At 41.9% G+C, this 27,914-nt stretch overlaps 1 protein-coding gene across 3 annotated transcripts in view; it reads left to right on the top strand.

The window, feature by feature from the left end:
- The window catches only part of SLC24A3 (solute carrier family 24 member 3), a gene marked incomplete at its 5' end in the record, with an annotated part of 178,169 nt that overhangs the window by 131,128 nt on the left and 19,127 nt on the right, over window positions 1-27,914 (top strand). For 2 of the 3 annotated variants that reach the window (XM_079983575.1, XM_079983573.1), the window contains 7 exons: window positions 2,778-2,852; window positions 3,991-4,075; window positions 6,973-7,076; window positions 12,952-13,026; window positions 17,402-17,427; window positions 20,351-20,404; window positions 25,471-25,616. In XM_079983575.1, the coding sequence (XP_079839701.1) occupies window positions 2,778-2,852; window positions 3,991-4,075; window positions 6,973-7,076; window positions 12,952-13,026; window positions 17,402-17,427; window positions 20,351-20,404; window positions 25,471-25,616 (565 nt within the window). The remainder of the gene's footprint in view (window positions 1-2,777; window positions 2,853-3,990; window positions 4,076-6,972; window positions 7,077-12,951; window positions 13,027-17,401; window positions 17,428-20,350; window positions 20,405-25,470; window positions 25,617-27,914) is intronic. The other variant, XM_079983574.1, reaches the window with a different exon arrangement.

The following is a 27,914-nucleotide window of genomic DNA, read 5'->3' as shown; positions in this document are numbered from 1 at the left end:
GACTTAGGATTCTCCATCTGTCAGTTACATATAAAAAGATTATTCAAAGTATTCACTCCAGGATGACATCCAATTGCTCCTTCTTCTGTTAAGTAATATTTTCCCAATCTTCAGACTTAAACACCTCAAATTCATTCATTTCCCCTTCCATACAAAAAGTCCAAAAGAGGTTCTCCAATTATTACTATTGATAAATGCCTGTTTTAACTGCCTTTGGTGCTGTACTGATGGATTTTTTGTTGAATTGAGTTGGGGTTTTGATTTCAAAATTTAGTGCATATAACTTATAAAATGGACATTATATATTCACATATTAAATATGCACTTGGATGTATATAGAATCCTCTAAATATTCCTAGGGTGCACCTATCCCACAGTTAATGTGGATTCAGAGAGACTCATGCCTACATCCATCAAACCACTTATCATTATTATAATGATACTATATTATCTATGATTCAATCTGTTTTGTTGTGTTTTATCTATCTAAATGTAAATTATCCAAGATCTAACTGATCTTGTATTTATTGTAGTAGCTACTCTGATATTTTTTTGACAGAAAGCCGCCTGAAGCTAATTTAAAATAAAACAAAGGGATGCAGAGTTGAGGAAGAAGAGGCCATGTTGCTCTCTCAGGCCCCGTCATCGCTCCCAAGGAGCCTGTTGGCTCATCCAGCTCTGGCTATCCATTCAGGATGAGCAATTGAAGGTCCCAGCCTCAGACTGAGTACTCCCTGACCCTTTCATTACCAAGCTCAAAGTAACCGAGACAGTGGAGGAAGGGGCAGTTGTGGCACTGGGACTTTCAGACAGACTCTGGCCTTCCTTGCGAGGCTCCCACACTGCAGGTGTTCCAAGGATTCCTATATTGCTTCTTTGTCTGCCTGTTCCCTTCATAGCAGGTCAGTTTCCCTAGAAGCTTCCCCTCCTGCCCACTCTGCTTTATGGCTGCTGCCAACTCCCCCTGGTTCTAGCTCTGCAGTTGGGGATGGCTTCTTCAGAGGGCTCTGTGGAGGGGCTCACTCTTCAACTCCCATGTTCTCTTGTTGCTTATGTCTTGCTGCTGGCTCTCAGCCTCAAAGCCTTTCTCTTTAGGATTTCAAATGCAAGCGAACAAAAGGGAGCTATGAGAAGGAACTTGCATAATGCAGGAAAGACAGAGGCACAAGGGAACACAGGTTATAATGGGTGCTATGATGGGGACGCGGGTGGCGCTGTGGGTAAAACCTCAGCGCCTAGGACTTGCCGATCGCATGGTCGGCGGTTTGAATCCCCGCGGCGGGGTGAGCTCCCATCGTGCGGTCCCAGCGCCTGCCAACCTAGCAGTTCGAAAGCACAGTTAAGTGCACGTAGATAAATAGGGACCGCTTTATAGCAGGAAGGTAAACGGCGTTTCCGTGTGCTGCTCTGGTGCCAGTTCGCCAGAGCAGCTTCGTCACACTGGCCACGTGACCCGGAAGTGTCTGCGGACAGCGCTGGCTCCCGGCCTATAGAGTGAGATGAGCGCACAACCCTAGAGTCTGTCAAGTCTGGCCCGTTCGGGCAGGGGTACCTTTACCTTTACCTTTATGATGCTGTAACCCAACCCTTAAGGCTAGCATGAAATGATGCCATTTCATTTTATTTGTTCATTAGTGGCATTAATTACGTATTTTTAGCACCGTCAGAGCCAATCCGGTGCTCCTTCTGATTCTCCTACACATCCTTGAACTCTCCACCATCCTGTCCCTGTACCTTCCAGGTGCAAAACAAATAATGGAGCACTTTGCATACTGAAAATCTGAAAAGTGTGTCAAATGCAATTTGGGACATAGCTACACTACAAAAATATATTGATTTTACAGTGGAACCTCAGTTTAAGAATAGCCCTGTTTACGAACTATTTGGTTTACGGACTCCACAAAACCGGAAGTAGTGTTCCGGTTTGCGAACTTTACCTCAGTCTATGACGGAAGCTGAACGGTGGAAGGACACTGACGGTGGGAGATCTCATTAGGGAAAGCGCGCCTCAGTTTAAGAACGGTTTCAGTTTAAGAACGGACTTCCAGAACGGATTAAGTTTGTAAGCCGAGGTACCACTGTATTACTGTTAGCTTGTTAATGTATGAATTGTTTTCAAATGAGCCTCAAAACAACTAAAACAGCTTTAAAAACAGTACAAAAACCCACAACTAAAGAGAGGTTGAAAAAGAACACAGAATAAACTTCTACAATAAAGACCTTTTGAGACAGCAGAAAAAGCTTGTTGAAACAGAAATTTATTCAATTGTTTGCATAAGTACAATCTCATCTGGGATGCTAACTCCACAGAACAGGGTCATATATCACATATTTCCACAAATAATTCTGTTTTCTTTATTTGACAAGATTTATATACCTCTTAATCACCAAAAACCTCTAAGCGGTTTTTATTAAACAAGATGAAATTTTCATTTTAAAATACCGATAAAAAGCAAACATTAAAAACAAATTGTTTAAAAATGCTGGTTTTTCTGGGTAGGGATGTGTCTTAGGGATGAGTAGGGGGTAGGATGAGAACTGAGGTTTATCTGCTAAAGACACCCCCCCCCACACACACACACACCCCACACTGCAGTTTCCAGGGTTCCCTAGACAGCAGGGTTGACTACTACACCAATTTAATTCTGTGGTATATCTTTGATGTCATTCCAAACCAGTATACATAATGTGTTCTTAATTCTTTTAAAATAATTAAATTATGACAGTATCCTGTTTTAACTGGAGCCTTGTAAACACAGCGCTTTCTGTTCTTGCAGGCTGTCTACATGTTCTATGCTTTGGCTATTGTCTGTGATGATTTCTTTGTCCCTTCGTTGGAAAAGATTTGTGAAGTAAGTCTATGTTGATGCTACTTACGCATATTTATTAATGAAATTACCAAACCACAATTGTAACCTTTGTTTACATCCCATCAGTTTTACACGCTTCATTTCTATGGGCATAGCCAGGTCTTTTTTCAGCTGGAATGTGCTGGAGCTCATTTACAGCACCTCTCAGGTGGGCTCCATTGCCATGCTAAGAGAACAAGGGAGATCTCTGGCACCGCTTTTTCTAGAAAAATATCGCTGTGGTTGGTATAGCTTTCATGAACAACTGTAGCAACTTGATTTAAGGCCACTGCCAACCCTGCAGCATATGAATCAAGTACTAAGTCATGTGCTTTAAAAGTGTGTTGAATGAGCTTTAAGTGTATGGTGTCGATCAGCAGGATCGACCTGTTAGAGGTAAAAATAAAAATCTACTCTTATTTGATGTTTTTATTGAGCTTGAGCTATCACAAATTTAAGGTAAAAATCATACAAAATAAAACTGAAACATGAAAAGCTTGTTATTAAAATTCCAAGCCTGAGAAACATTAACTTAAGTGTGTAAAGTTTTGATACCTGAAATCATTTATAACATTGTAAGTATAAAATAATGTGACTTTTATACATGGAAATCAAATGGGACAGGCTGATAATTCCTCTTACCAGCAGTTAAGTAATTGATAATGATAATTTAACAATAATATAAATAATTTCTCAGGTTCAGGCAGCAGCTGACAGCTAATTATTTTGAACATCAGTAGAAAGCTGCTAGAGAAACAGTGTGCTAATGTCCCATTTAAAAGACACAGACAAGAGTAAAGTTGTAAAAAAACTATGTGTCCCTGGAGGAGCATAGGATGAAACCATGCAGAATAGCTGTGACAGTGCTCCCAAACTATCAGAAAGATAAATGGCATCCCTAAAGAGTTCTGCTGCATGCCCCTTGCACACCTCCAACATCCTCCTGTGTTAGAGTGACATTGGAGGTAATACTTTGGGGAAAGGATTCTGCTGCAGCTACTACTGCATTGCATATCCTTTGATACTATTCTGCCTGGGGTGGATGTTGGAGACGACCATGAATCCTGAGTCCTGAAACACTAATAGCCCGGGGACGTGTTATATTTTGCTTCTGATAAGAGACTTTTCTCTTCTTCCACAGCGCCTGCACCTCAGTGAAGATGTGGCAGGGGCAACATTCATGGCAGCCGGCAGCTCGGCTCCAGAACTGTTTACATCTGTCATAGGTAACTAAGTCATCCACTTCTTTCTTGCTGTAACTGCGAAAGTAAATGCAGCTTTTTAATAGTTTTGTGCCTTATGTTTCCCACAAAGATGATGGGGGATAGATATGCACACCCAGGTTTTGGGTAGATGACCAAATCCATAAGGTTAACCTTAGTCCAATAAACATTGGCAGAAGGATGGAATGGATGTTGCTGGAAGATTGCCCCAGTGCCAACAACTACATCCCAGGATGATCTTCCTGGGATGACTACCCAGGAAAATATTATGTTTGTTGGGAATTTTCCCACCTGTGTGTTCTTAGTAAGTACAAAACAATATGCTTTTGAATGGCATCCCTGTTGTCATGTGCCATGCAGAAAGAGATGTGAAGAATGGCTCAGTCTACAGCTAGATGTGACTATGATACATTTAATTTGAAGCTGCACAGATAATGAAAGTGGATTCGACCATAACTCAGTGAGGTGCACATGCCTTGTACGTATCAAGATCCTAGCACTGCCATAAAGGATCTCAGGTAGGAAGGTAGGAAGGACCCCCAGCCCGAGATGGTGGAGAACCATGACCAGTTTAAGTGAATGGAAGCTGATTTGGTGTAAGGCAGTCTCAAACGTTCGTGTTTTCTTTTGTTGCATCTGAGGTAGTAAAGGTTAGGTGGAGAGAGTGGGGAGCAGCATAGTCATTTTCAGTAGTTCTCCTCAGAGTATATAACACACTGCAAGGTCAGGCTGGGTGATTGCTAGTGAGTCAAAATTCCTTGGAGGAAGTGGAAAACTACTTTTAAAAAATGCCCTTATGTTAAGAAAAAACATGTTCACTAGCATAGGGCTGCCATCCATCCGGATTTTCCTGGATTTTCAAAGGCATCTGGTGGGGGGGGGGAGCTCAACAACTTTCAGGGTGTCCTAGTTTTTACTTTTCGAAATATGGCAACCCTGCACTAGCAGCCATGGTCAGACAAGGAGGCAGCTCAGGCCCCTGCAGGACAGAGAGATTCTGGGAAGAAAGGATCAGAGCCACAGCATGTGGCAAGCTCAGCTGTTTCATCTCTCTAAGTTTAGGTTGATCAATGTGCAATGTGCTTTAGAGGGAAGGATTCATCACATTCACACCAGGTAACTTGGCCTCCAAACACTGTTATTCATTCTTAGATCAAGGCCAAATTTGAATATTCAGTCATGAAAAAATGACTGGGGAGAATCCTAATGTTGTTCAAATTATCTAAAATCCTGCCAAACATGTGTAGTCTGGCTCTGTGAGCTGGGATCTTGATCAAGCAGGGCTCCAGCTAGTGATGGAGAAGAAATTCCATTCAGCTCATATTTAAATCTAAATCTATATCTATCAAATGTTCACTTTCCAAAACCTTTATGAGAACTGAAACACAGGAATTTAGATAATAGCTATCCTTTGAAAGCCACACATCCAAATTTTGCAATGCAGTTTCTCAAACTAAATAATGTTTTAAAGAATGCATATAAAAGGTAAAGGTGTGCATAAAAATGAATAACATACAAAAATGCATTACATTAGCAGAAATGGCTTTTGGAAATGTGTGCATTTGTCAAAGCTGCATGCAAAAATGTGTTTCTTAAGAGACATGCTGAAGAATTTTAATGATCACAAACTGCTGCAGAAATGTAGAAAATGTAGAGAACTTAAGATTGGGGAAATGGGAAACAGGGAGAACCAAAATTAACAGGTCTGTTTACCCCTACAGTGGTGCCTCGCAAGACGAAATTAATTCGTTCCGCGAGTTTTTTCGTCTTGTGATTTTTTCGTCTTGCGAAGCACGGACTTTGGAAAAGCTTCAAAAATCACCAAAGTCTTCAAAAACCTCAAAAAAGGCTACCACACCGCGTGCTATGAGTTGCTCCTCGAAGTGAATGCACGGTTCTAAGAAAAAGGAAACAAACTTGCAAGACAAAGGAAACAAACTTGCAAGACGTTTTCATCTTGCGAAGCAAGCCCATAGGGAAATCCGTCTTGCGAAGCAACTCAAAAAATGAAAAACTCTTTCGTTTTGCGAGTTTTTCGTCTTTTGAGGCATTTGTCTTGCGAGGTACCACTGTATTTCCAGCTCACAGAGGCAGCCCATGCAGGCCCTACAGCCTTCCCCTCTACCAACTTCCCCCCAATGTGTGGGCCACATCAGAGGCTCTTCATGCAGTGCTAACCATGCAGAAAGAACTCCTGAGCACGGGCCATTTGACTTTAAACAAGTATTTTCCCACCCCAAATTTCTACCCCAATGTGTATTGGAATCCTATGCACATTGCCCCCCAAATACCAGACAGCAGCAAAATCTGAGGAAGCTTTTTCTAACAGCTCAGGGCATTCAAGTAAGACTTGGTCTTCACATGAAGTAGAATGGGCAAGTCCTAAAGTGGTAGAGTGCCTGTGCCATTTAAGACTGCTGTGGTGGAGAGAGAGAAATCCCTGCAAGTAGAAAACCGGCACAGCTGCAAACAGGCAGTCTCTCTCTCTCTCTCTCTCTCTCTCTCTCTCTCTCTCTCTTCCTCTTGCTTGCTTAGTGAAGCATTCAAAAATGGTGGCTCCTCCACCTGAAATGGAACAGCTCATTCTCCCATCTCATTCTAACATGCCTTGATCAGACCTGCATGTACTGCTAACCAGATGATGAGAAACCTTTGCAGTTATTTCCTTTTCCATACTATAATGAATTTGACTGTTCAGCTGGTTGATCGTGCTGAAAACACCTTTAAGCAATCTTTTTATTACACACATTTTCTCTGCTTCTCTCAGTTTTAGAAAATATGCTCTAGTGTTTTCTCCTTAATCCCAGCAGTCTTCTTGAATAGTGCCACTTGTTCTGGTTTGCGGTGGGAAATCCTGCCTGTTCATTCTGAGCGACACAGGAATTATTTTCTTCCTTCAGGTGTGTTTATCACGAAAGGAGACGTGGGTGTTGGGACCATCGTTGGCTCTGCTGTATTCAACATACTCTGTATAATTGGGGTTTGTGGCCTCTTTGCAGGGCAGGTAAGAGAATATGACTAAATTTCCTCCTCCCCCTGGTGCACAATCAGTATGGAAATCTCCTGCTTGCCTCTATTTATATAACATTTCACAAGAGTTCAATGCATTTCTTATACCGTTGATGTAACAAACATGTAAGATAGCTCAGTTTTATTTATCTCCGTAGCACAATGAACTCATTAATGTTGCTTCCACCCTAGAGGCCTTAAACACTGCTTGTGGCATTGCATTTTCATAATCAGTTCGAAGGAGGATTGAACGGTAGGTCCCACAAAGCAGTTAATATACCTTTATGTTTTATCTCGGGACCCTTTCTGTGTTTCCTTAGAAGTCAGTCCCCTTCCCCAGTATTAATAAAAGCTTCCTGCTTACAAATTCATTTTTATGCATTTCAACAAATACTTTTCATTCAATCATTCATTCAGCCTTTATTTGCATAATTTAGACCATTAAAAATAGTCCAATAAAAAATTAATAGTCCAGACATATTAAGCACACAAAACATATAAAAGACTCAGTAGCCATCATTAGGTAAGATTAAGAATCTCAATTTTGTATCCTGAAACAACCTCAGTAGTTTCGGAAATATCATCCTTCATCAGATATTGGATTACAGATTCTTTGCAAGTAGATATTTGGAGCTTCAAAGGAATCACCAGTTAAGAGTGTTGAATGAAGAGAGAGCAGTCCAAAATTATATGATATATTGCATCTGGTGTGTTCATACCACAGGGGCAAAGTCTGTTCTGGAAGGGTGGTTTTTTGAACCTTCTAGACAGTACATTTAAAGCAACTAACATAAAAGCTCTAAGATGCAAAGGGGTATCTAAATTATAAAAATAGTTGGGCATCATTCCATGACAAGGCTGAAAACCCAGGTAAGCAGATAGGCATACGTAGGGCTGAGTGGGGTAAATTTTTTGAAATTTGTGGTCTAACAGCCTTTGCTTAATGAGAGAGAAAGTATGTGACTCATCCAGTAAGAAGAAAGAGTCTATTGCAATCCCTGTTTGTTCGAGTTTAAAAGTAATTGCAGAAAACCATGAAAAATATGTGAATCTCTCAATAAACAAGTTAATATGCTTTCTGAGTATGTACTAAAATGAATTTTTAACCAATATTTAAAGTCATGATCCAACCCCTAGGTTCTAAGAGATGTTGATCTAGTTCAGCACATATAGCCACACTTTGGAACTCCTAGGGTCTGTCGAAAAAAGGATGCCTGAACTTTGCTGTTAAAATCTGTTTTCTGTAGAGGGGTCCCATAAAGGAAGCGTGAAACTGTTTTCTTCCTATAGGCCCTAACCACTACATGCACATTCTGATTACCATTAAGAAAATAGAATCGTTTAATTTTACAATTTCACAAATAACAAGCAGATCAGAGGCAGGTAGAAATCTCACTTGGGTCTGGCATGAGAAGGGTGCCTGGGATCTCACCAAATTCTTATGGAACTGTGCCAAATGTTTTTTTGCAAACATTTTGCAAACATTCTGCTTCTGAGATCAACTTGGACTGCTTAGACATTTCATTTGCTTTGATGAGTGCTTGGAATTTACTAGCATTTGAACATTGTTGTGTGCTCTTCCACTTCCCATAGCAGTGAGAGGTTCCAGAGGCAGTGCTACAGGATTTAGGCTATAATACTAAACCCATTTACCTGGGAGTAAGCCTCATTGATCTTAAAGAGTTTTACTTTTGGGTAGACAGGTATACAATAGCACTTTCCTCTTGGCTGAGAGATCACTGGCAGGAAAGGGGCAATACTTAATAGAACAAACATCTGTGAGGCAAAGGGCAAAGTTAGGAGAAAGCTCAGATCACACTGTAGGTGATGTACCATTGTAACTTCTCTGCAAATATTATGTTTCTCTCCACCCTTATTTACTGTTTTTCCTTCCAATAAAGTTCTCTCTGGTTAGAGCTCTATCTGAATGTTTTGGTTTTGATGTGGGGGGCGGGGTGGTAAAAAAATCAGAGAACCAGCTAATAGAGCAGTTTTAACTAGCAGTGGAATCCTTACAATGTAAGGCTTACATAAAACTCATAGCAATGTTAATCAGGACAAAGGGTAAGGAAAGCTCAAGGAAGATGGCTTTTGATCTAATATGCCATCTATCTTCTGGGCTGCTACAGCCAAACAGGCTTAATCATAGCACCAGTTACAGGTAGGTAGCCGTGTTGGTCTGCCATAGTCAAAACAAAATAAAAGAGAAAAAATTCCTTCCAGTAGCACCTTAAAGACCAACTAAGTTAGTTCTAGGTATGAGCTTTCGTGTGCATGCACACTTCAGCAATTACACAATAGGAATTTTACAATTGTGGTGGTGTAATCTCATGGAGGAGTAATCTACAATAGGCACAGAAATAGGATGTTAATTACATTACCTTAACTTTCTTTATCAGAAAGAGCTATGAGGTTTAAGAGAGAGAAATACTCGCACTCTTAAAATAAATATTAATAGACAAAAAATGAAGTAACAGGTTCTGTGGTGGTGCCTGTTAAAAGAAGGCACCCTCCAGTCTTGTTGCAAAACTACCAGTTGGTAAGTGTATTGTGTTAATTACACCCAAGTAACCACCAGTTGTTTATAATTACTCCTAAAGTTGGCAGTGGACAAAGTCAATAAGAAGTGAAGCCTTAGACTGTCATTTTTCTTCTTCTGTGTGTAGGAAGGAAATTTCCCTTGCAGATTCTCACTTGTTTGACAAATAAGTGCTCTGTTCTAAGGTTATTCTCAATATCTGAATTCATTCATATCTCTCGTGCTATGTTTCCTTGTGAAGCAAACATATCATCCACACAGAAGTAGGTAGTGAAAGGTCCACAATTGGTATCTACTAGGTTGCAAAAGGTTTTCCCCAAGAAAATCTCAGTTCTGTCTTTCTCTAGAATAGCTGGCTAGCAAGTTGGAGACAAGCTTTGGTGAGTGTGCCATTTCTAGAAGAAAGTTGCCGGTACTCACCATGAAGTTGTTAAAGTAAATACTGCTAGGGGGGGGGAAAGCATTGGGTAGAAGTAATAAATTATAATTCTTCTTGTATACTAAGGTTGCCATATTTTGTAGAGCAAAAAAGAGGACACTATGATGGCCATTCAAAGCAAATTAATGCAATTTGTCCCAAATTTTACCCCTGAAAAAGAGGACGTGTCCTGGAAAAAGAAGACACATGGCAACCCTTTTATGCAGCCCGTAATAATAAAACAATGCATCATCATCATAAAACAATGCCTACTGGGCAAGATGGAGAAAAACAAGCTTTTGCGGTGGGAGACAGCCAAGCAGAGGCGCTTTCCCCCTCGCCTCCTGCACCCGACTCTGTCTCCTCCTCAAATGCTGATCCGAAAAGGGGTGGGAGGTTGCACACACACACACAATTTTTTCTTGCAAAGAGAAAGTCTGTTTCTCTCCCCTCTCCCCTGCATGCTGATGTTTTCCAAAAGGCACACAGCTGGGCACTGCAGCAGCTGTGGCTCCTCCAATACCCAACCACAGAAGGTGCACAATCTCTTCAGATGAGAATCGCGTGCCCCAGACCCCCTAGGCAGGTTCTTCTGCAAGGACGCCCAGCGAGATCCCCCCTCTCTCCAGGAAGGGGTGGGTAGCCAAAGGCAAGCTTAAAGCACCAGCGGACTGGCTAGCTGGTGGAGGGAAGGAGCTGCAGCAACAACAGCAGCCACCACCAAAAGAGAAAATTATGTTGCCAAGATCCACTCTCCTCCTCCGCTGTGGCTCATCCAGCCATCTGGAGCATGGAGCTGCCCATGGCCACCAGCCGCAGTTGCCGCCGCCACCGCAACAGCATGGTCCACTGGCGGAAACAGGCACAAGCTGCCACTGCCCCTCTGCACCTGCAGGCACCTGCACGACACACTGCCCTCCCGAGTCTCCTCAGAGCCCTCCTCATCAGAGCAGCTCCCCCCGCCTCCCCTCCCTCATAACAGGACCCCAGCTCCACCCACATCGTAATGGGGTGACCCAGCAGGAAAATGCATAGACCCACAACACGCGGGAAGGGGAAGTGTGATGTGCTCAGCTTTTCCTCTCTGCCTTGTCACCCAGGATCAGTTCCTTCTCCCTGAATATCTGGCAAACATGTCCATTTGTCATTATATTTATTACTCCATAACCAGTGCTTTTGTCTGAAAAAAAAAAGCTCTGGTACTGCATACCGGCATCTGACACCAGAAGAAAAGCTCTGAGCACATCCAATATATAAGAATGAGCTCCTCAGCAACATAGAGAATATTATTGTTCATAGAAGAGGTTATATATTCTTCATTATGGTTTTCTTGCCCACTTGGTTTGCATGTATCTTAATGTTTTAAGCTTTAATTTTACTAATTCGGTTTGCTGACTAAAAGTAATTCACATTGGCCCAGCCTTTGATCTCTGTTAACACAATTGTTTATATGAACTTCCTCCCCTGCAAATGGTTTTGGGTGTGTTCATTTTGGTACAGGGCACTCCCTGAAAAAGCTTATAGCCCATGGTGCACTTAATGTACTGGATGTTGTAAATGGGGCGGGGTGTTTTTTGTTTTTCTCCAGAAAAAGGGGACATAAATGTAGTCTTGTATCATGCCACCTTTTCAGAGGTTATCTGCTACAACCTGATATTAGCCGCATTGCACTGGAGTTAGTAAGGTCACTGAATGAAGTCTTTCCCCTGGAGATTTTTGCCAAATGCAGGATTTCTGCTAAAATGAAATACTGTGAGTCTGACTGGAAATATCCTGGTACCATACAAATATAAATGGGCACGTGTGTGTGTGTGTGTGTGTGAGAGAGAGAGAGAGAGAGAGAGAGAGAGAGCGCATACACTCACATACACACTGTGGCATATAATTTGTTTGGTACCAGCTAGACATTATAGAATTTTGATTATTTGGGATGTGAAGAGGAACCATAAACTGTGGAGGAATTTCTAGGCTAGCCTATGCAAAATGACCTCGCTAAGCTAGGGACATTAAGGAAGAATATGGGGCCACTGAGGGCCACTGGCTTGCAAGAGAACTATCCCGAGGTGTGAAGAGACTGAGTTTGGAAGGTTACCATGGTACCTGGGTGTGAGGTGACAGGAAAATAGTGTTTTGAGCAAGGTTTGCTGGGAGGAAGAAGGTGGCAGGAGGTCTGAGATCTATCTTTGGACAGGCTGACTGCAGAACTGGCTGGGAGAGATGCCCTGGACTCCATGGTTGCACTGCTGTGGGGTACAAGCTCCTCTTGAAATGACCATGCTGTAAGATCTGGACTCTCTCCATGCAGACTGAAGATGTAAATAGAAGAATAAACCATATTTCTTAAAGCTACGACAGTCTCCCCCATGTCTCAGTTCTCCAAAGGAACACAGACCTGGGGTGAGTGCCTGGAATCCCATGGGCTCTTGCCACCGCTCAGCAGAGAGGTGGAGGCACCCAACTGTTGTAACCACAGATAATGGCTAGCAACCATTGCTTCTTCCCCTCAGAATGAGGAGTCTGAACTCCTCATGATGTATCTTCAGTATAACAGGCTCAGCACTTCTGTTGGAGAATCTGGCCAAAACTTGGAGATCATGGACTTTCCACACAGTGTTTTTCCTCCTTCTCAATAAATGTTAATTGCATATTTGTTGTATGAAATCTTCTTTCACAGATATCTTTCAAAGTAACACTTTTGTTGCAGGAATGTGACCTTTTGAGGTATAAATATTTTATGCCTGGAAAAAAATGTGATTCTTCGGACTAGGTTAGTACACCTGTTACAATGACTGTGTAGAATTCTCTGGTCTTTGGGACGAGGGGCACCCATCAGCTCTTCCTTGCAGCTTGCTGTTAATGTGAATCTTGGGATCATATATGGCCAGTTCATTTTCTTCCTGTCTGTTTTCTCAGATTGTTGCACTGTCATCTTGGTGTCTCCTGAGGGATTCCATGTATTATACCTGCTCTGTTGTTGCACTTATCTTGGTAAGTGCTCAGAGATCGCTTTCCTGAATAAGTCTTTCTTTGGCAATCCAAAGTGCCATTTCATAGGGGTTCACTAAGCTGATTTATTTTTACAAGAAGTTTGCTTTTGTTGAGTGTTTCATTTAAATGAATATAGGACCTTGCCCATTGCAATTTACATCTTTACCAGTTTAGTCCATAGTGATTTAAGAACTAATGTTCTGCAACTTCAAAACATAGCTTCAAATGCCAAAACCAGATTTGGGTTGGTCCAGTGAAGTCAGGGGGGAGATTTCATTCTAGGTGGTTTCATTTAGAAAATGTGTAATAAGACTCTAGCCTGGTGAGACCAGATTTTTTCTCTACAATAAGCAATTGTTATTTCACACTTCTGGCAAAAATATTGTTATTACTTGCTTTCACTCCCTAATCCATTATGATTCCTACTATTTATGATCAGAAATAGCGCATTTCCGGGCATCTGTTGGAATTTATGAAGAATTTTCTGTAACAGTGCCTCTTAAATTGAATTCTGAAGACCACCAGTGGTCTCTGGTATATTTTCTGGTGTACCTGAGACCATAATGAAGAGTCTGCTTCAGTTACTGCTGGAGTCCAAGCAAGTGATTTTCTGTGGGCATATATAGGGCTGCTGTTCAATTTGTGGGTGTGTTTTACAGGTGCTGGGGATGAGGGGCATCCAGGCAGCCACCATGATCTGCAGAATCATGGCAGCTCAGAACACTGAGAAAATTGTGGCAGGCACATGTCCAGAACCATAGAAAGGCATCCGTTTATAGTACCAGCTGGGTTGTGAGACTGCTGGGACCCCCTCTAGGTTTGCCACATGTCCCTTATAATAAGGCATGGGTAGGCAACCTAAGGCCCGGGGGCCGGATCCAGCCCAATTGCCTTCTAAATCCAGCCAGCAGACAGTCTGGGAATCAGCGTGTTTTTACATGAGTAGAATGTGTGCTTTTATTTAAAATGCATCTCTGGGTTATTTGTGGGGCATAGGAATTCATTCACACACACCCCAAATATAGTCTGCCCCCCCCACAAGGTCTGATGGACAGTGGACCGGCCCCTGGCTGAAAAAGTTTGCTGACCCTTGTAATAAGGGGTTGTCCCTTATTTAAAGGGAAAATGCTGCATCCCTTATTTCTGCCCCGCTTTCTTCTCCCTACTCCCTCTCCTCTGCTGAGGCAGCGCTGAGTGTTGCCTCCCCGCTGCCTGCCTGTGTCGCTCTTTCCCTACCCTACCCCTCCCTGTTACACTCAATCCAGGAGTGACGCAGCTGTGGCCCAATGGATGGGAATGGAATGGAGGGGCGAGGGACTTCGGATAAGTGGGAGGGAGGGAGGAGAGGAGGGAAGGTGGGGCTGGCCAGCAGGAGTGTGTGTGTGTGTGTGTGTGTGTGTGTGTGTGTGTGTGTTTCACATTCAAGCTGGCAGTTCTTTTCCTACTGACCAGGGGAGTGGGAGTTAGTAGGCATGGGTTCTTGTTGCTTTTACGTGCTTCGCTGACCCTGTTCCTTTATGAGGGGTGGGGTGGATATTGCAAACCTATTCTTTAGCTACCAAAGAAACCTACCCCCCCAACCCATGACTTTTTAAAGTGTTTTAAATGTGTACAGCAGATGAGGACTCAAACTCCCTTGCAAGAAACTTTCACAGTCCTAAATTCACGTTCAACCTGATCCTTTGAAAACAGAAATAAGTCCCAATTAGTTCAGTTGAATTTACTTTCAATTAATTATGCAAAGTATTGAAGCCTTAAAATGGTTGTTGTTTTTACTTATTTAAATAAATTGATGCAAAATATTGTATAAAGGACCGGGCCAAAATGAAGCACACATGTAACCCTAGTGGCTGGATGACCTTGTCTGACTACGAGGCATGTGCTTGAATGCGCGTGGCATTAGCAGCTACATGAAAGGGATGTTGGAGGCAAAGCTCTGTGAGGAAGAGAAACAGAATTGTTGCTATCTTCACCCCTCCTCTTTTTTTGGGCTGGGTTTCTACATTTACCATTCTTCTGACAGGCAGAAATCCAGCAACTGGGAAGGATGTGAGTCCATTTAAATTAATGTGCATCACTAACTAAGATCCGTAAATTTCTTTCACTCATTGTAATGGATTGCTTTGAAGTCATTTCTGCAGCAGGTAAAGTAATTTTTAGCCCCTACAATTCCTCTCTCCTGACACATTCCTTATTTTGCCCAAATCAAAGGTGGCAACCGTAATCCCCTCCCATGAGCAATCATAGGAGAGGGGGGGGGGTCAATATCTGAACCCACCATGGAAGAGAAAAGACGAAGAGGCTATTTTTGTGATTCCTCATGATAGCAGATCAAATAGCAGGAGCCTTTCTCTTCCCTGCTCATCTCACCATCAGCTCTGTGTCCTTTACATTCATCCTTTTGCTTCTTGATTCCATACCTCCTATGAGAAATCTTAATATGTGTGAAAGTGCAAATATCTTCCAGCCTTTCATTGTATCTATGTCCTGGGGTATTGGGGGGGGGGGGCGTAATGTAAAAAATAAACAAGTAGAAGATAGAGAATTGGACATTAGCTGTTCTGGGCAGAGTTCTTTTTTACAGCAAATAATAGTAGCCCCCTCTCAGGCTAAGCACAATACAGAAATGTCACCCCTCTTCCCAGTTCCATATAATTTACAATGTCATGTTCTGGGAGCGTTTAGCCAATTTGGAATGGCAGGAAGCAGGACAGTAAAACCTGAGGAAGAACTGCGCCCTCTCTGCCTGACTCTGCCTTGTCACATTATGCCCAGACACCTTATTGAAGCATGAACATGTGTCCTTGGCTATAAGCTGACTCACAAGAAGGCCTGTACTTGAGGGTGACAGCTATGAGCCGACAGCAAAGAAGCAATGGATTCCTTCCCCACACACACACACACACTGACTGTAAAAGCAGGAGAAGGCTGGAAGGGGGGTGGGTTGCAAATATTTCTTCCCACATTTATTAGGGCACTTCATTTGCTACCATCATTCCAGGCAAAGCCGAGGGAGAAAAGAAAAGCTGAGACGTAGAATTTGAGTGCAACCTAGTGGTGACTGAGGAGGAGAATCTCTTTTTTATCTGAATTTCTGAAGGGTAGCCATGCTTGAACTGATCTATACATTATGTAGAATGAAGTCCTAGGAGTCTGGACTATCTCTTCAGACTGCAAGTAGGGGATTTGCATTTTTGAATTCTGCCTTGCCTAAAAAGGTATCTGACTAAATCGTAATCTGGGTGGGGCCATTGAATCAGTTGTCTTAAGTAAGTAATGGTAACTTAAGCCCATGGATTTCACTGGGTCTGATCTGAGTATCGCCTACACCACCCTCTCTGTTTAGGAGTGATTCAAACGTACGATACCTTTTGGCTGCTTTCTTAAGTGGCACAGAGCAGAATTCTACAGAGAGAGAGAGAGAGAGAGAGGCTGGAAACCTATGCAGGTTTATTGTAGCTGTGGATATGCTTGTCAGCTAAATATATTAAAGCCAAACTACACATTAGCTCCTGGTGGGCTCTCCTGGCATCTTGGTTTTTTGCTTAAAAGCAGCTGTGTAAGAAAGAGGATGCAAATGAGGTCTGAGCAGGACTGAGGCATTTTCCCTCCATGCCATTTTTTTTTCTGATAAGAATTTCCTCCCCCAGTGCTGCTTCTCCCATACAGTTTCTCTTCTTCTTCACAGCTGCTAAAAATCAAAATGTATTGAGTTCTGATTGTAGATAGCCTTCATTTCATGTACTTTGGCCCCGCATGCATCTACTTTCTGTAGCACCTTAGGCTCTGAAGAATATGGACTGCTGACCCTTAGGCCTCAAACCCATGGCAGCGCACAGCTTGGTTGCAGGACAGTACCATGGTCAATGCCATGAAAACTAACATGTCATTTCAAGGCATGGTTGTGCACTGGAGCCCTCTGCACAAGTCTGGTATGCCTTGCATGCACAATAACCCAATTTCAGTCTCTGGATCTCAGAGAGCAGGGCTGGGAAATGTTCTATTAAACCTGTGCCATATTCATGTGTTTGCTTCTTCATATACTGATTTAGTACATTGGAAGAGGGTTATATAGAAACCTTTATCTAAAAGTTAACAGATTATAATGCATAGAGATTGGATTGAAAAGTGAAAAATCTCCTTTCCATTTTACATTTTGTGTTTCTTGATAAAATCAATTCTGCATCTATAACAAGTAGAGTTGTACATTACAGATGATAAAAATTGGATATTGGAAGGAATGAACTGTGGGAAATTATTTGGGATACTAGAAGAGAGTTTGTGTCAAGAGATATTAAAAGTCTTTTAAAAAGTGTGGCATACCTTACAGACAGCTTCACATGGTAATACAATTTTATAACATTTTTTCCCACAGATTATTTATGATGAAAAAGTTGCTTGGTAAGTAGTGCAACTGTCATTTTTTGACTAATGGTAGCGAGGGAGGCAAAAGTTCTGCTGAGCAACCTGGGGACCATTTTCCATTTCTATAGAGCTTCTAAATAGGAAAGTGATTCATGGAAATCTTTTTAGAGTTAAAAGAGGAAACATCTCTTTCCCAGCACTTTCTGGGCCACCCACACAGATCTCCACTGAAGATGCAGGGCCTGTATAAGCAGCCTGAATAGACTGTCCAAACAATTTCCTTTCAGCGTGACAGTCACAAAAGTAGAAAGCTGAGGAGGGCACAGGAGATGTGTAGTTGTGTTGCAAGCATTATTGCTCTAAGAGGCTGGCAACATGTGATAGCTACCATGGGGATGTCTGTAGAAATGGCCTCATTTTGGGGAGCTATTCCTTGCCTGCCAGCCATCTACAGTCACGATCACATTGTGAAGGAATCTCCATGAGCTCCCTGTGACTGCTGGGGTTCCCTTGTGTCTGGGTTTTCAAGCACTGCAACAACCTGCAAACCTATCTGAGCTGAAAATAGGGTGTGGCAAAGTGAACGTGGGTATGCACAGGCAATGATAAGACTGTTACATCGCAAAGACAAAGAAGTGATGCAGAGAATGGTTTCTAGGACAGAAAAGGAGAATTGGCAGCTGGGGAATGAAAGGAGGCAAAGACTCATTTGTATGCTCACCTAGATACATTGGTGCTGCTTCTTCCAGTGAAATGCTGATTATTTGGGAAAGGCTTGTCTCTGGGTCTCACTCAGCTAGGTGTAGTGCTTATATACATGCGCATACATCTACATACCACAGATATTTGGGGTAGTACCATTAAGAAGACAGTCCTGTGTAACAGTGAGAGTGTGAAAGGAACAGCAGACATGTCAGCAAAGAGGTTAGCAGCATGAAGAAAGATTTGGATGGCAGCTAATGGGAAGTTGGAGCTAGGAGGCAATGACTCAAGAAGAGAACAACAGAGAACTGGGAATGAGCATGATAATTGTTGCTAAAGTTATTTAGCAAATTATTCTGATATTTTATGATATGGCAGTGTAGAAATACTGAAAGGGAGGGAGGGAGGGAGGGAGGGAGGGAGGGATTATTCCCTGTGAGATTCATTCAGCTACTGTGAGTGAAGGTTGATTTGGCTTCCTCTGGGGAGAAGGTGTTGGCTCTGTTATTCCCCATCAGTTTTCAGTACAACAATAAACTAGGCAATTTGGGCAAGGCCACAAGGAAATGGCATTTCCATAAACCCTGAGGTCACAATCAGCAAGAGCAAGTATTAAGTCAGGAGACCAGGCTGGAGCGTCCTGCAGGAATGAAGTAACAGGAGCAGGGTCTTGGGCAGGAGTCCTGTACTAGCAGGGACGTTGTCCAGCAGAATCCAAGAAGCCAGAACTAATTTTGCCAAACTAGATGAGGTTCCCCACAGGGTTGTTGAGGAACTAGGGGCTGGTGGTGTTTTTGTTATCTCCTTTCTGAATCTTCTCAGTGTCATTTAAAGTCTACTCAATATTGATCCAGAGTAGATTCCAATGTATAGTTAGCAGAGTAAAAACTTGAACACATTGCAGGATTCCCAAAAATAGACCAGAGGCAATTATATTTCATCCAGCAGAGCTTTACTGCTACTGAAGGCAAATGAGCATAATGGTCACAAATCCAATACATTCAGGATTGGCACATAAGACAGTTACAGCAGACTTAACGTAAACTTACAGTAACTTATAACAAGACTAAAACTTAACACTAAGCATACAGAACACCACACCAGACAGAAAAGAAATAGAAAGACAGACAGACAGAAAAGAGATAGAAAGACTATCAGATGAATACTTTCTTGCACTAAGAAATGCAAGCTGACACTCAGAGCTCTGAAGCAGAGCATGCATGAGACTTCTTCCTCCCAAGCTGGCCAGATGGAGGGAAGGCCTCACAGTACCAAATGGGCACTTTGTCAGTGGATGTGAGCTGCAGAGGAACCATCAGGGCAAGGCAGCTCACCTGCTCCTCTCCTGCCTCCCTCCACCACTTCCTTCCTTCTTGATCTCTGCTCCTGAGCCTGAAATGGAGGTATCAGTGTGAGGAAGGCATTATGAACAAGACGAGCAGTGGTGGTTGAGGCTGGGGTGGGACAAGATTGTTGCTGAGGTACCGGAGCTACGAAGGGCCTGTGCCTAAGACGCTGGCTGGCAATAGCTCTCCAGAAGAGGTCGAGCTAGGTATATAGTTTTAGACAATTGGTCCCTGGCAGTTTCATAAAGTGCCTGTGTTGACTAACTAAAGCTCAGACAACTATTAAAAGAAGTAACAGATGAGAACACCAGGTTCCAGTTGAAAGAAGAAAATCTGGTGGTCTACCAAGACAACACAAGCTTTAGCCACTTGATCATAGGAACTCCTGCTTAGTCTCATAGTAGCTTTTGAGATTCCTTCTTCACTGATATCATGTTAGGCATATGGGATCACCATGCTAGTTTCAACTGCTGTCTGAAATATATTAAAATGTTGTTTTAAATTGTTCTATGTAATTTCATTTATTATAAGCTGCCCTGGGGTCTCCTTAGAGAGGAAGAGTGGTGTATAAATGTGAAGCTGATGATGGCTGATGAAGATGCAAGGCAAAGATCCATATAGAAAGAATAATAATATAGGAAGTTAGAGTAAGGACCAGCTTTTATGATGAGATTAGGTAGGCTCCATCTTTGAAGCACAAGACTAGCAGCACTAGACTCAGCAGCTGCCCACCATGCTTCACCTCCTATCTGCCAGACACTAGCCTGTAGCACTCAGGCTCACTTTCCTGAGTCTCTAAACTTCAGAAGACCTCGTAACTCTAGGCATCAATGGTCTAGAAACAGATCCATTTCAGCTACGTGGAACCCTATTCCTTATTTGTCTTCATTTTCTTCCTCTTTTGGTTGCAGGTGGGAGTCTTTAATTCTAGTTCTAATGTATGCTGTCTACATTCTCATCATGAAGTAAGTATCATGTATTCTTGTCTGCACATTGCTAAGGTTACCTTAAATGGATGTGGGTCTAAACCACTGAGCTTCTTGGGCTTGCCAATCGTAAGGTTGGCAGTTCGAATCCATGCAACAGGGTGAGCTTCCATTGCTTTGTCCCAGCTCCTGCCAACCTAGCAGTTTGAAAGCATACTAGCATGAGTAGATAAATAGGTACCACTGTGGCAGGAAGGTAAATGGTGTTTCCGTGCTCTCTGGCCTTCATCACGGTGTTCTGTGTGCGAAAAGTTTAGTCATGACCTGGAAAAGCTGTCTGTGGACAAATGCCGGCTCCCTCAGTATGAGTGCTGCACTCCATAGTTGAATTCGACTGGACTTAACCGTCCAGGGGTCCTTTACCTTTACCTTACCTAAATGGTTGTCTTTCAAGGAGCACTACCTACAGGTAGAGCTGCCGTTAAAAAAACCCAAGCCACCAATTTTCTGTTCTGTTAAATCAGAACAAGAGTGTCAGTGTAGCCTCAGGACTTGGTTAATCATGAAAACCTGACTATGCATTCTTTTAATTAAAAGTAGGTGCCCTGCTTCCAGGCATTTGGACAGCACTTTTGGTCAGGCTTTTGGTAGCTACTTGTGTCCATCCTTTGTTAGCTGAGTGGATATTTTGTGCTGCTTTAGACAAGTCTTTCTTTGGATGAACACTTCATATGTTATATTTGTATTGCTTTATTGATTTTCTTTTTTTAAAAAAACGTATTTTGTAATTTATTCTTTTGTTATTGGAAATCTCTTTGGGACACCTGAATAAGTGAAGTGATATATAAATCTTCTTTTTGTCAGTATCTTGTAGCCGAGTAAGATTGTATTCCATGAATATGGTCTTAATGGTGTGTCCATAGTTGACTGTGAAGGCCAGTTCTGGGGACGTCGGTTTCCGGGTAGGAATTGATCATGGTCAGGATTTGCCAAACGTGCCTTCCTCTTAGTTTGTTTCTTCATTTTGTCCTGTGTTCTGGCTTCTTCAAAGTCCATGATGCTTTTGGTAGAGGTTATTCTCCAATTGGAATGCTCACAACCAGTGTTTCCCAATTTTCTGTGCTTATACTGAATTTTTTTAGATATGCCTTGAGAGTGTCTTTAAAGCTCTTTTGTTGTCCACCAGCATTTCGCTTTCCATTATTAAGATGCGAATAGAGTGGTTGCTTTGGAAGACGATAATCAGGCATTTGAAAAACATGACCAGTCCAATGAAGCTGATGTTGAAGAATCATTGCTTCAACACTGATGATCTTTGCATCTTCCAGGACACTGGCATTGGTTTGCCTGTCTTCCCAAATGATGTGTAAAAATTTTCAGAGACACTGTTGATGGAATCTTTCGAGGAGTTGGAGATGGCGTTTATAAGTGGTCCATATTTCACAAGCATGCAATAAATTTGGTAGTACAATAACTTTGTAAACAAGCATTTTGGTTTCCCTGTGAATGTCCTAGTCCTCAAACACTCTGCACTTCAGTTGGGAGAAAGCTGCACTTCCAGAGCTCAGGCAGGGCTGGATTTTGGCATCAATATCGGCCCTTGTGGAAAGATAACTGTCTAAGTAGGAAAGTAATTGACACTTTCCAGCGTTGCATCATTAGGTTGTATTTGTGGCGTGGGGGGGGGGCTGCCTGTTGGTGCAGCATTTTGGTTTTTTGGATATTGAGCGATAGGAGCAATAGTTAGGAGACAGTTTGTTAAGACCTTTACAATAATTTTGTCCGCCACAGCTAATAAAAAGATGCCTTGATAGCTTCCGCAATCTGTTCTATCACCTTTTTTAAAAAAATGGCATCCCTAAAGTCTGCTGTGATCTTCACTCTCTCCCAGATTTTTTCAATGAGCTTGTGAAGTTGTTGTGTAAGTTCAATTCCACACACTTTGAAAACTTTGTCAAGTACCCCATCAGGTCCACTGGTTTTGTTGTTTTGAACTGGTGTTTCTTGGTTTGGTATCCAATAGTTTGTTCACAGGCTGCAGTAATGGATAGTTTTAGCTTGCTGAAGTGTTCCTCGATGTTATCAGGAAACTCTGAAAGCAGGTGGTCCTTAAGAGTTGTTTGAAAGCAATCCCGATGAATTGGATCTTGAAGGGCTTGAGTGTTCATCTTATGCCTTGGGTTTCCTTTGTTGAAGCCTGTGTTGAGGTATAATCTTAATAGCCATCATGGAACATATTACGATCTGTCCAACAGTCATCAACACTCATTATAGCTCTGGTAAGGAGTACATCACAGCAGTCTTTAGCTTGAACAATTACATAGTCTAAGAGGTGCCAGTGGTTCGACCAAGGGTGCTTCCGTGATGTTTTAATTTAGATATTTTTCAAAAGAGTGTATTGGTAATAAGGTTGTGCGCTGCACATACAGTCAAAAATAAAATTCTGTTCTGGTTGCTGTTGCCAATTCCTTTTTTCCCAATAGTCCCAGGCCACAGATAGAAATCTTGCCCAACTCTTGCGTTAAAATCGGTGTCTCTGATAGGTTGGCATCCAGTTGAGAATATATTTTTTCTTTAATGTCTTCATCAGCATCCAGCGTTGGTGCATAAGCGCTTAAAATAGTTGCCTGCTGGTTTTTTTGTGAGTTTTATTTGAAGGGTTGAAAGTCACTCATTATGAGAATGTATAATAAAAGCTTTGGGAGAGGCAGAAGAGGAAGATCAATCCCAGCAAGAAGACTAGATAAGACTTGAAACTTTAAGAATATGAGTGACCTTAGACTTTTTTGTGGGATATAAACTGTTTGAATATTAAAGCTAAAAGAAATAAAACTATGAACTTTTTGTTAAAACAAAAACTGGATTTATATGTCTACAAAAAACACACATAAAAAGGCAACATAGGAGATTATTAGTGAATAAAAAGCTGGGCAATGAATTTATTGCTTCAGACACAGTTAAAAGGGGGGGGGGTGACCTATGCCAACCCCAAACTAGAACCAAAACAAATAACAAAGGATGAAGAAGGCAGAATATTAGTGGTAGAAATCACTATAGAAGGAGGAAAAATACTAGTTATGGGCATCTATGCACCTAATGAAAAAAAGCTGGAATTTTATAAGTCCTGGAGGAAAAATTATTTGAAAGATATAATGGAAAGAAAATACTATTAAGTAACTTTAATGAGATAGTATCCCTAGAAAAGGACAAAAGAACTAAGGATGGTGTGGCCAAAGAAGGTAAACTTCCAATAACCTTTTTTGAAATGATACTATTTTTTGACCTAACAGGTGGTTGGAGGTACAAATACCAGACAGTGTGTGAGTTCACATACTATTCCTACCTGAAGGATGCCCATAGCAGAATCAATATGATGATATGGCTCTCAAAAGAATTAATACAAAGAATGAAAAAGATAGGTTGCCTGAAAGCACTCTCAGACCACACCCAATCAAAATGGTTTTAAAGGGAGAAAATAAACAATATATAGATGGAGATTAAATGAAAACCTCCTAAAGAAAGAGGAAGTGATAGAGAAAGGTAGAGAAATAATTAGAGAATACTTTAAAATAAACCTAAAGGAACGGACCAGGAAATGGTCTGGGATGCTGGTAAAGTAGTGCTGCGAGGCTTCTTTATTCAAAAGAAAATATATTACGGGGGGAAAAAAGAAGAAAAGCAAAAGATTTTAAAGAAAATAATGTGTTTTGGAAAAACCTTGGTGGAAAAGCCAGGAGACAAAGCCATTTTACAAAAGTTGAAAACACTACAAGTACAATTCTCCTTGTTAATGCAACATGAAATTGAACAGAATATAAAATCCCTAAAACAGAAACAATTTGAGTTTGCGAACAAATCAGGGAAGTTATTAGCATAATACAAAGTCACAGAAAAAGATATCACCAAGGACAAGTGCTCCAAAATAAGGAGTATAGACAAGCAGACAAATATAGACATAGTCTTTTTCTTTACAATCACTCGTGTATTTGATAGATGTAACATAAATTTTTCTCATTATGAGAAAATTGGTTAGAAAGAAGGGGGGCTCCCGAAGTGTTATAGGACCAGTCAGGTGAGCTGCATTGGCTTCCTTGGCTTCCTGATTAGCTGTCGAGTCAGTAATGGGGGCTTCCATTGCAAAAGATAAGGTACTGAAGGCTGGCACCTTCATTCACCCAACCAAAAGGCTTTGCTCTGCTGCTCCACACACCATAGCTTTGCAGGCATCGCTCCTAGTCTTATTTTCTATGGACTCACATTCTGAAGTTTCTCCTCAAGATCTTCTGCAATGGAAGAATAGCAGGTAGGAACAGTGCACTCACTTCACATATAGCCATATTTCAGTCCTTATTTCTTCTATTTTAAAAATGTAACACTTATTTATTAAAAGGCTTCTTAGGAACTAAAATACAGTGGTACCTCGGGTTACATACGCTTCAGTTTACAGACTTGGCTAACCCAGAAATAGTACCTCGGGTTAAGAACTTTGCTTCAGGGTGAGAACAGAAATTGTGCAGCAGCGGCAGCAGGAAGCCCCATTAGCTAAAGTGGTGCTTCAGGTTAAGAACAGTTTCAGGTTAAGAACGGACCTCCGGAACAAATTAAGTTCTTAACCCAAGGTACCACTGCATAAAAGGTAAAGGTAAAGGTACCCCTGCCCGTACGGGCCAGTCTTGACAGACTCTGGGGTTGTGCGCCCATCTCACTTAAGAGGCCAGGGGCCAGCGCTGTCCGGAGACACTTCCGGGTCACGTGGCCAGCGTGACATCGCTGCTCTGGCGAGCCAGAGCCGCACACGGAAACGCCGTTTACCTTCCCGCTGGTAAGCGGTCCCTATTTATCTACTTGCACCCGGAGGTGCTTTCGAACTGCTAGGTTGGCAGGCGCTGGGACCGAGCAGCGGGAGCGCACCCCGCCGCAGGGATTCGAACCGCCGACCTTTCGATCGGCAAGCCCTAGGCGCTGAGGCTTTAACCCACAGCGCCACCTGCGTCCCGGAGTACCACTGCATAGGGATTGCCAAAACCTACAAATTGATACACAGGTCTGTCAGGAAAACCCCATGAGAAAGCCATTGAGAAGACATCTCTTTGTTCTTTGTATAGGTTTAATGCCAGTCTACAACATATCTTTGAAAGGAGGACAAAGAATGCAACAAATATGGTGAATGGACTAGCAAATAACACAGAGATGGATGACAACAGCAATTGTGATGCTACAGTAGTATTATTAAAGAAAGGTAACTGTTCCAGTAAGTCGCACACTGCTTGTTTGCAGAATCCTTCCTGATGTTCTGGTGGGCCAGGCTAGATGCCACTATAAATACATCTTTGACTCCCATACTTGGGAATCCCCATGTCATCTTTTAATCAAAGCAGTAGTGGAGTCCCAGTCTTGATGTGGTTTTCTCCCTAATAAAGCTGCTATTTGCTTCCTGGAGCAATATGCAGCTGGGGGAGGGGGAAGAAGCACAGGGGAAAGGGTTAAACCATGGGTGTAATCCTGATCCATTGCTCACAGCTTCCTGTAACTTCTTTTGAAAACAGTAACAGCAATTCCAAGCATGGGATTCAAAGATGTGAAGTAGCATTTAGTTTGGCCCCAATCTTTGTGAGACATGTCAGCAACTGGAGAAGTTAAAGAGTAAAATGGTGAAATGCCATTTTTGCAAAAGAGACCTCAATGTAGGAGCATATTACAGCATTATAACAGATTTTCATGATCATTTTGCTTTATCGCCCATTGTTTATAAAGCTTTATAATGTACGTGGCACTTTACGGAGTCACATTTAAAGAAAGGGGGGTCAAAGAAAGAGCACCTCACCCAAGGAGCTTAAAATCTAAATTTAAACAGCGGAGGAGCTAATAGAAGAGGAGAGGTAAGGTGAACTGGGCATGACCAAACACAATTATGTCTTTTAGCTGGGGAGGTGAGAGCTTTGGCTCACAAGAAATTATATCATTTTTAGAGAGTTGTTGACAGCTTGAAAGAGGAATTGCTGCTTGTATGTACATTCATCCCACTTTTGCCTCCATTAAAAAAAGTATGCCAAACTTGAATGATAGAAGGAAACAGAGGGGTAAAAGATTTGTGTGTGTACACAATGGGATGCAAAACCTCTTTCAGTTCTCTTAAAACTATTTTCTGTCTCTGGCCTAAGTTTTCCAGCATGCTGTCCAAAAGCTGTACCCAACATCCAATGCATCCATCTCAGAGATGATTCCCATTGATTTCAATGACATTTACTCCTTGGTAAATGGAATAGGATTGTAATCTGACCCATCTATTAGGATAGCCTGGATACTGACATTCAGCAAGAAGGTACTGGGTATGCAGGCAGAAAATTCCATGATTACAGGCAATCAGTGAGCTTATGCAGAAGCAAAATAGCAAGAAGATGATTCCAGCTGCCTGTAAGGGTATGTCAGGTAAACCTAACCATGCTCTTAGCTAGACTGAATTGTTTAATTAGTGTTCATTAATGTGAGTGCAGAGTCTGCCTTTTTCAGCAGATTTAAACTTTTAAAATATATTTAGTAGTCAGGACTTCACTTTTCCTGTCTGAGAACCTGGTCTATAATTTCTTCTACAAACTGTATAAAAGTCTTATTCAAGCTGACCAAGATAAAGTGCCCTTTATAATGTATTTTACATGTCTTATATTCTGGTGCAACTGGACATCTCCTGTTTGTAGCCATTATCAGTTATTTAGATTACTGTTTGTTGTGCTTGCTGCTTTATGTGGCTGTCCCACTATGGATTAAGTCACATTGAATAAATCCCTCCAAATGTATGAACAAAACTAATAGAGCAGTCTTGCTCACATGAGAGTGGCTCCAATTATATAAGGGGAATATGATTACACCAGTGTTTCCTGCAGCAAACTCATAAAGTGTATACAACATGCATTCACTTTGGACTGCACTGGGTCCTTGTTCAATGCAAGCCTTTCATGGAGCTGGTTTTAACCTTTGAAGCCCTAAATAGCTCGAGACCTGGGTATCTAAACGACCACCACCTTCCACATCTCAGAGGTGAGGCGTTCGTATATAATGTTTTAATCCAACAGACCAGTTTTCCTGTTGCTATGATTTTATGCTCTTTGTATGTATTTCTTGATTTAGTCATTGTTATGTTAGCTGCTTGAGTGGTTTTATCTGAAGGGTAGAATAGAAATGTCTTAATTAAATTAAAATAAAACAAATAAAACTGGGCGGGTCATGGTTCCCTGTTGAGAGTACATGAGTAGGTTGTCTTGTTTACATGTTTGCCACAGGAAATAGCAGAGCAGATGTGGCAAGGACAATGTGGAGCCACCAACAAACCTAGTACACTGAAGTAAGAGGAGAGGATGTGGTCAAAGTTCCCCCAAGTATAAGGCAATGATAATTAAGAACTAAGCCTGGGAGCTGTAACCCCCAGATTCCCTCATGAAACTGATCTGCATCATGACATCAGTCTGGTCAGAGGGAGGATCATGGGGGAAAACCAAACCCAGATGATGACCACCAGCAGAACACTGCTGCTGCTGCTGCTGCCAGTGAATTT

Source organism: Podarcis cretensis, assembly GCF_951804945.1.
Source record: "Podarcis cretensis genome assembly, chromosome: 7".
Lineage (NCBI taxonomy): Eukaryota > Metazoa > Chordata > Lepidosauria > Squamata > Lacertidae > Podarcis > Podarcis cretensis.
The sequence above is the reverse complement of the archived record's forward strand: the minus strand, read 5'-3'. Positions and strand labels throughout refer to the sequence as shown.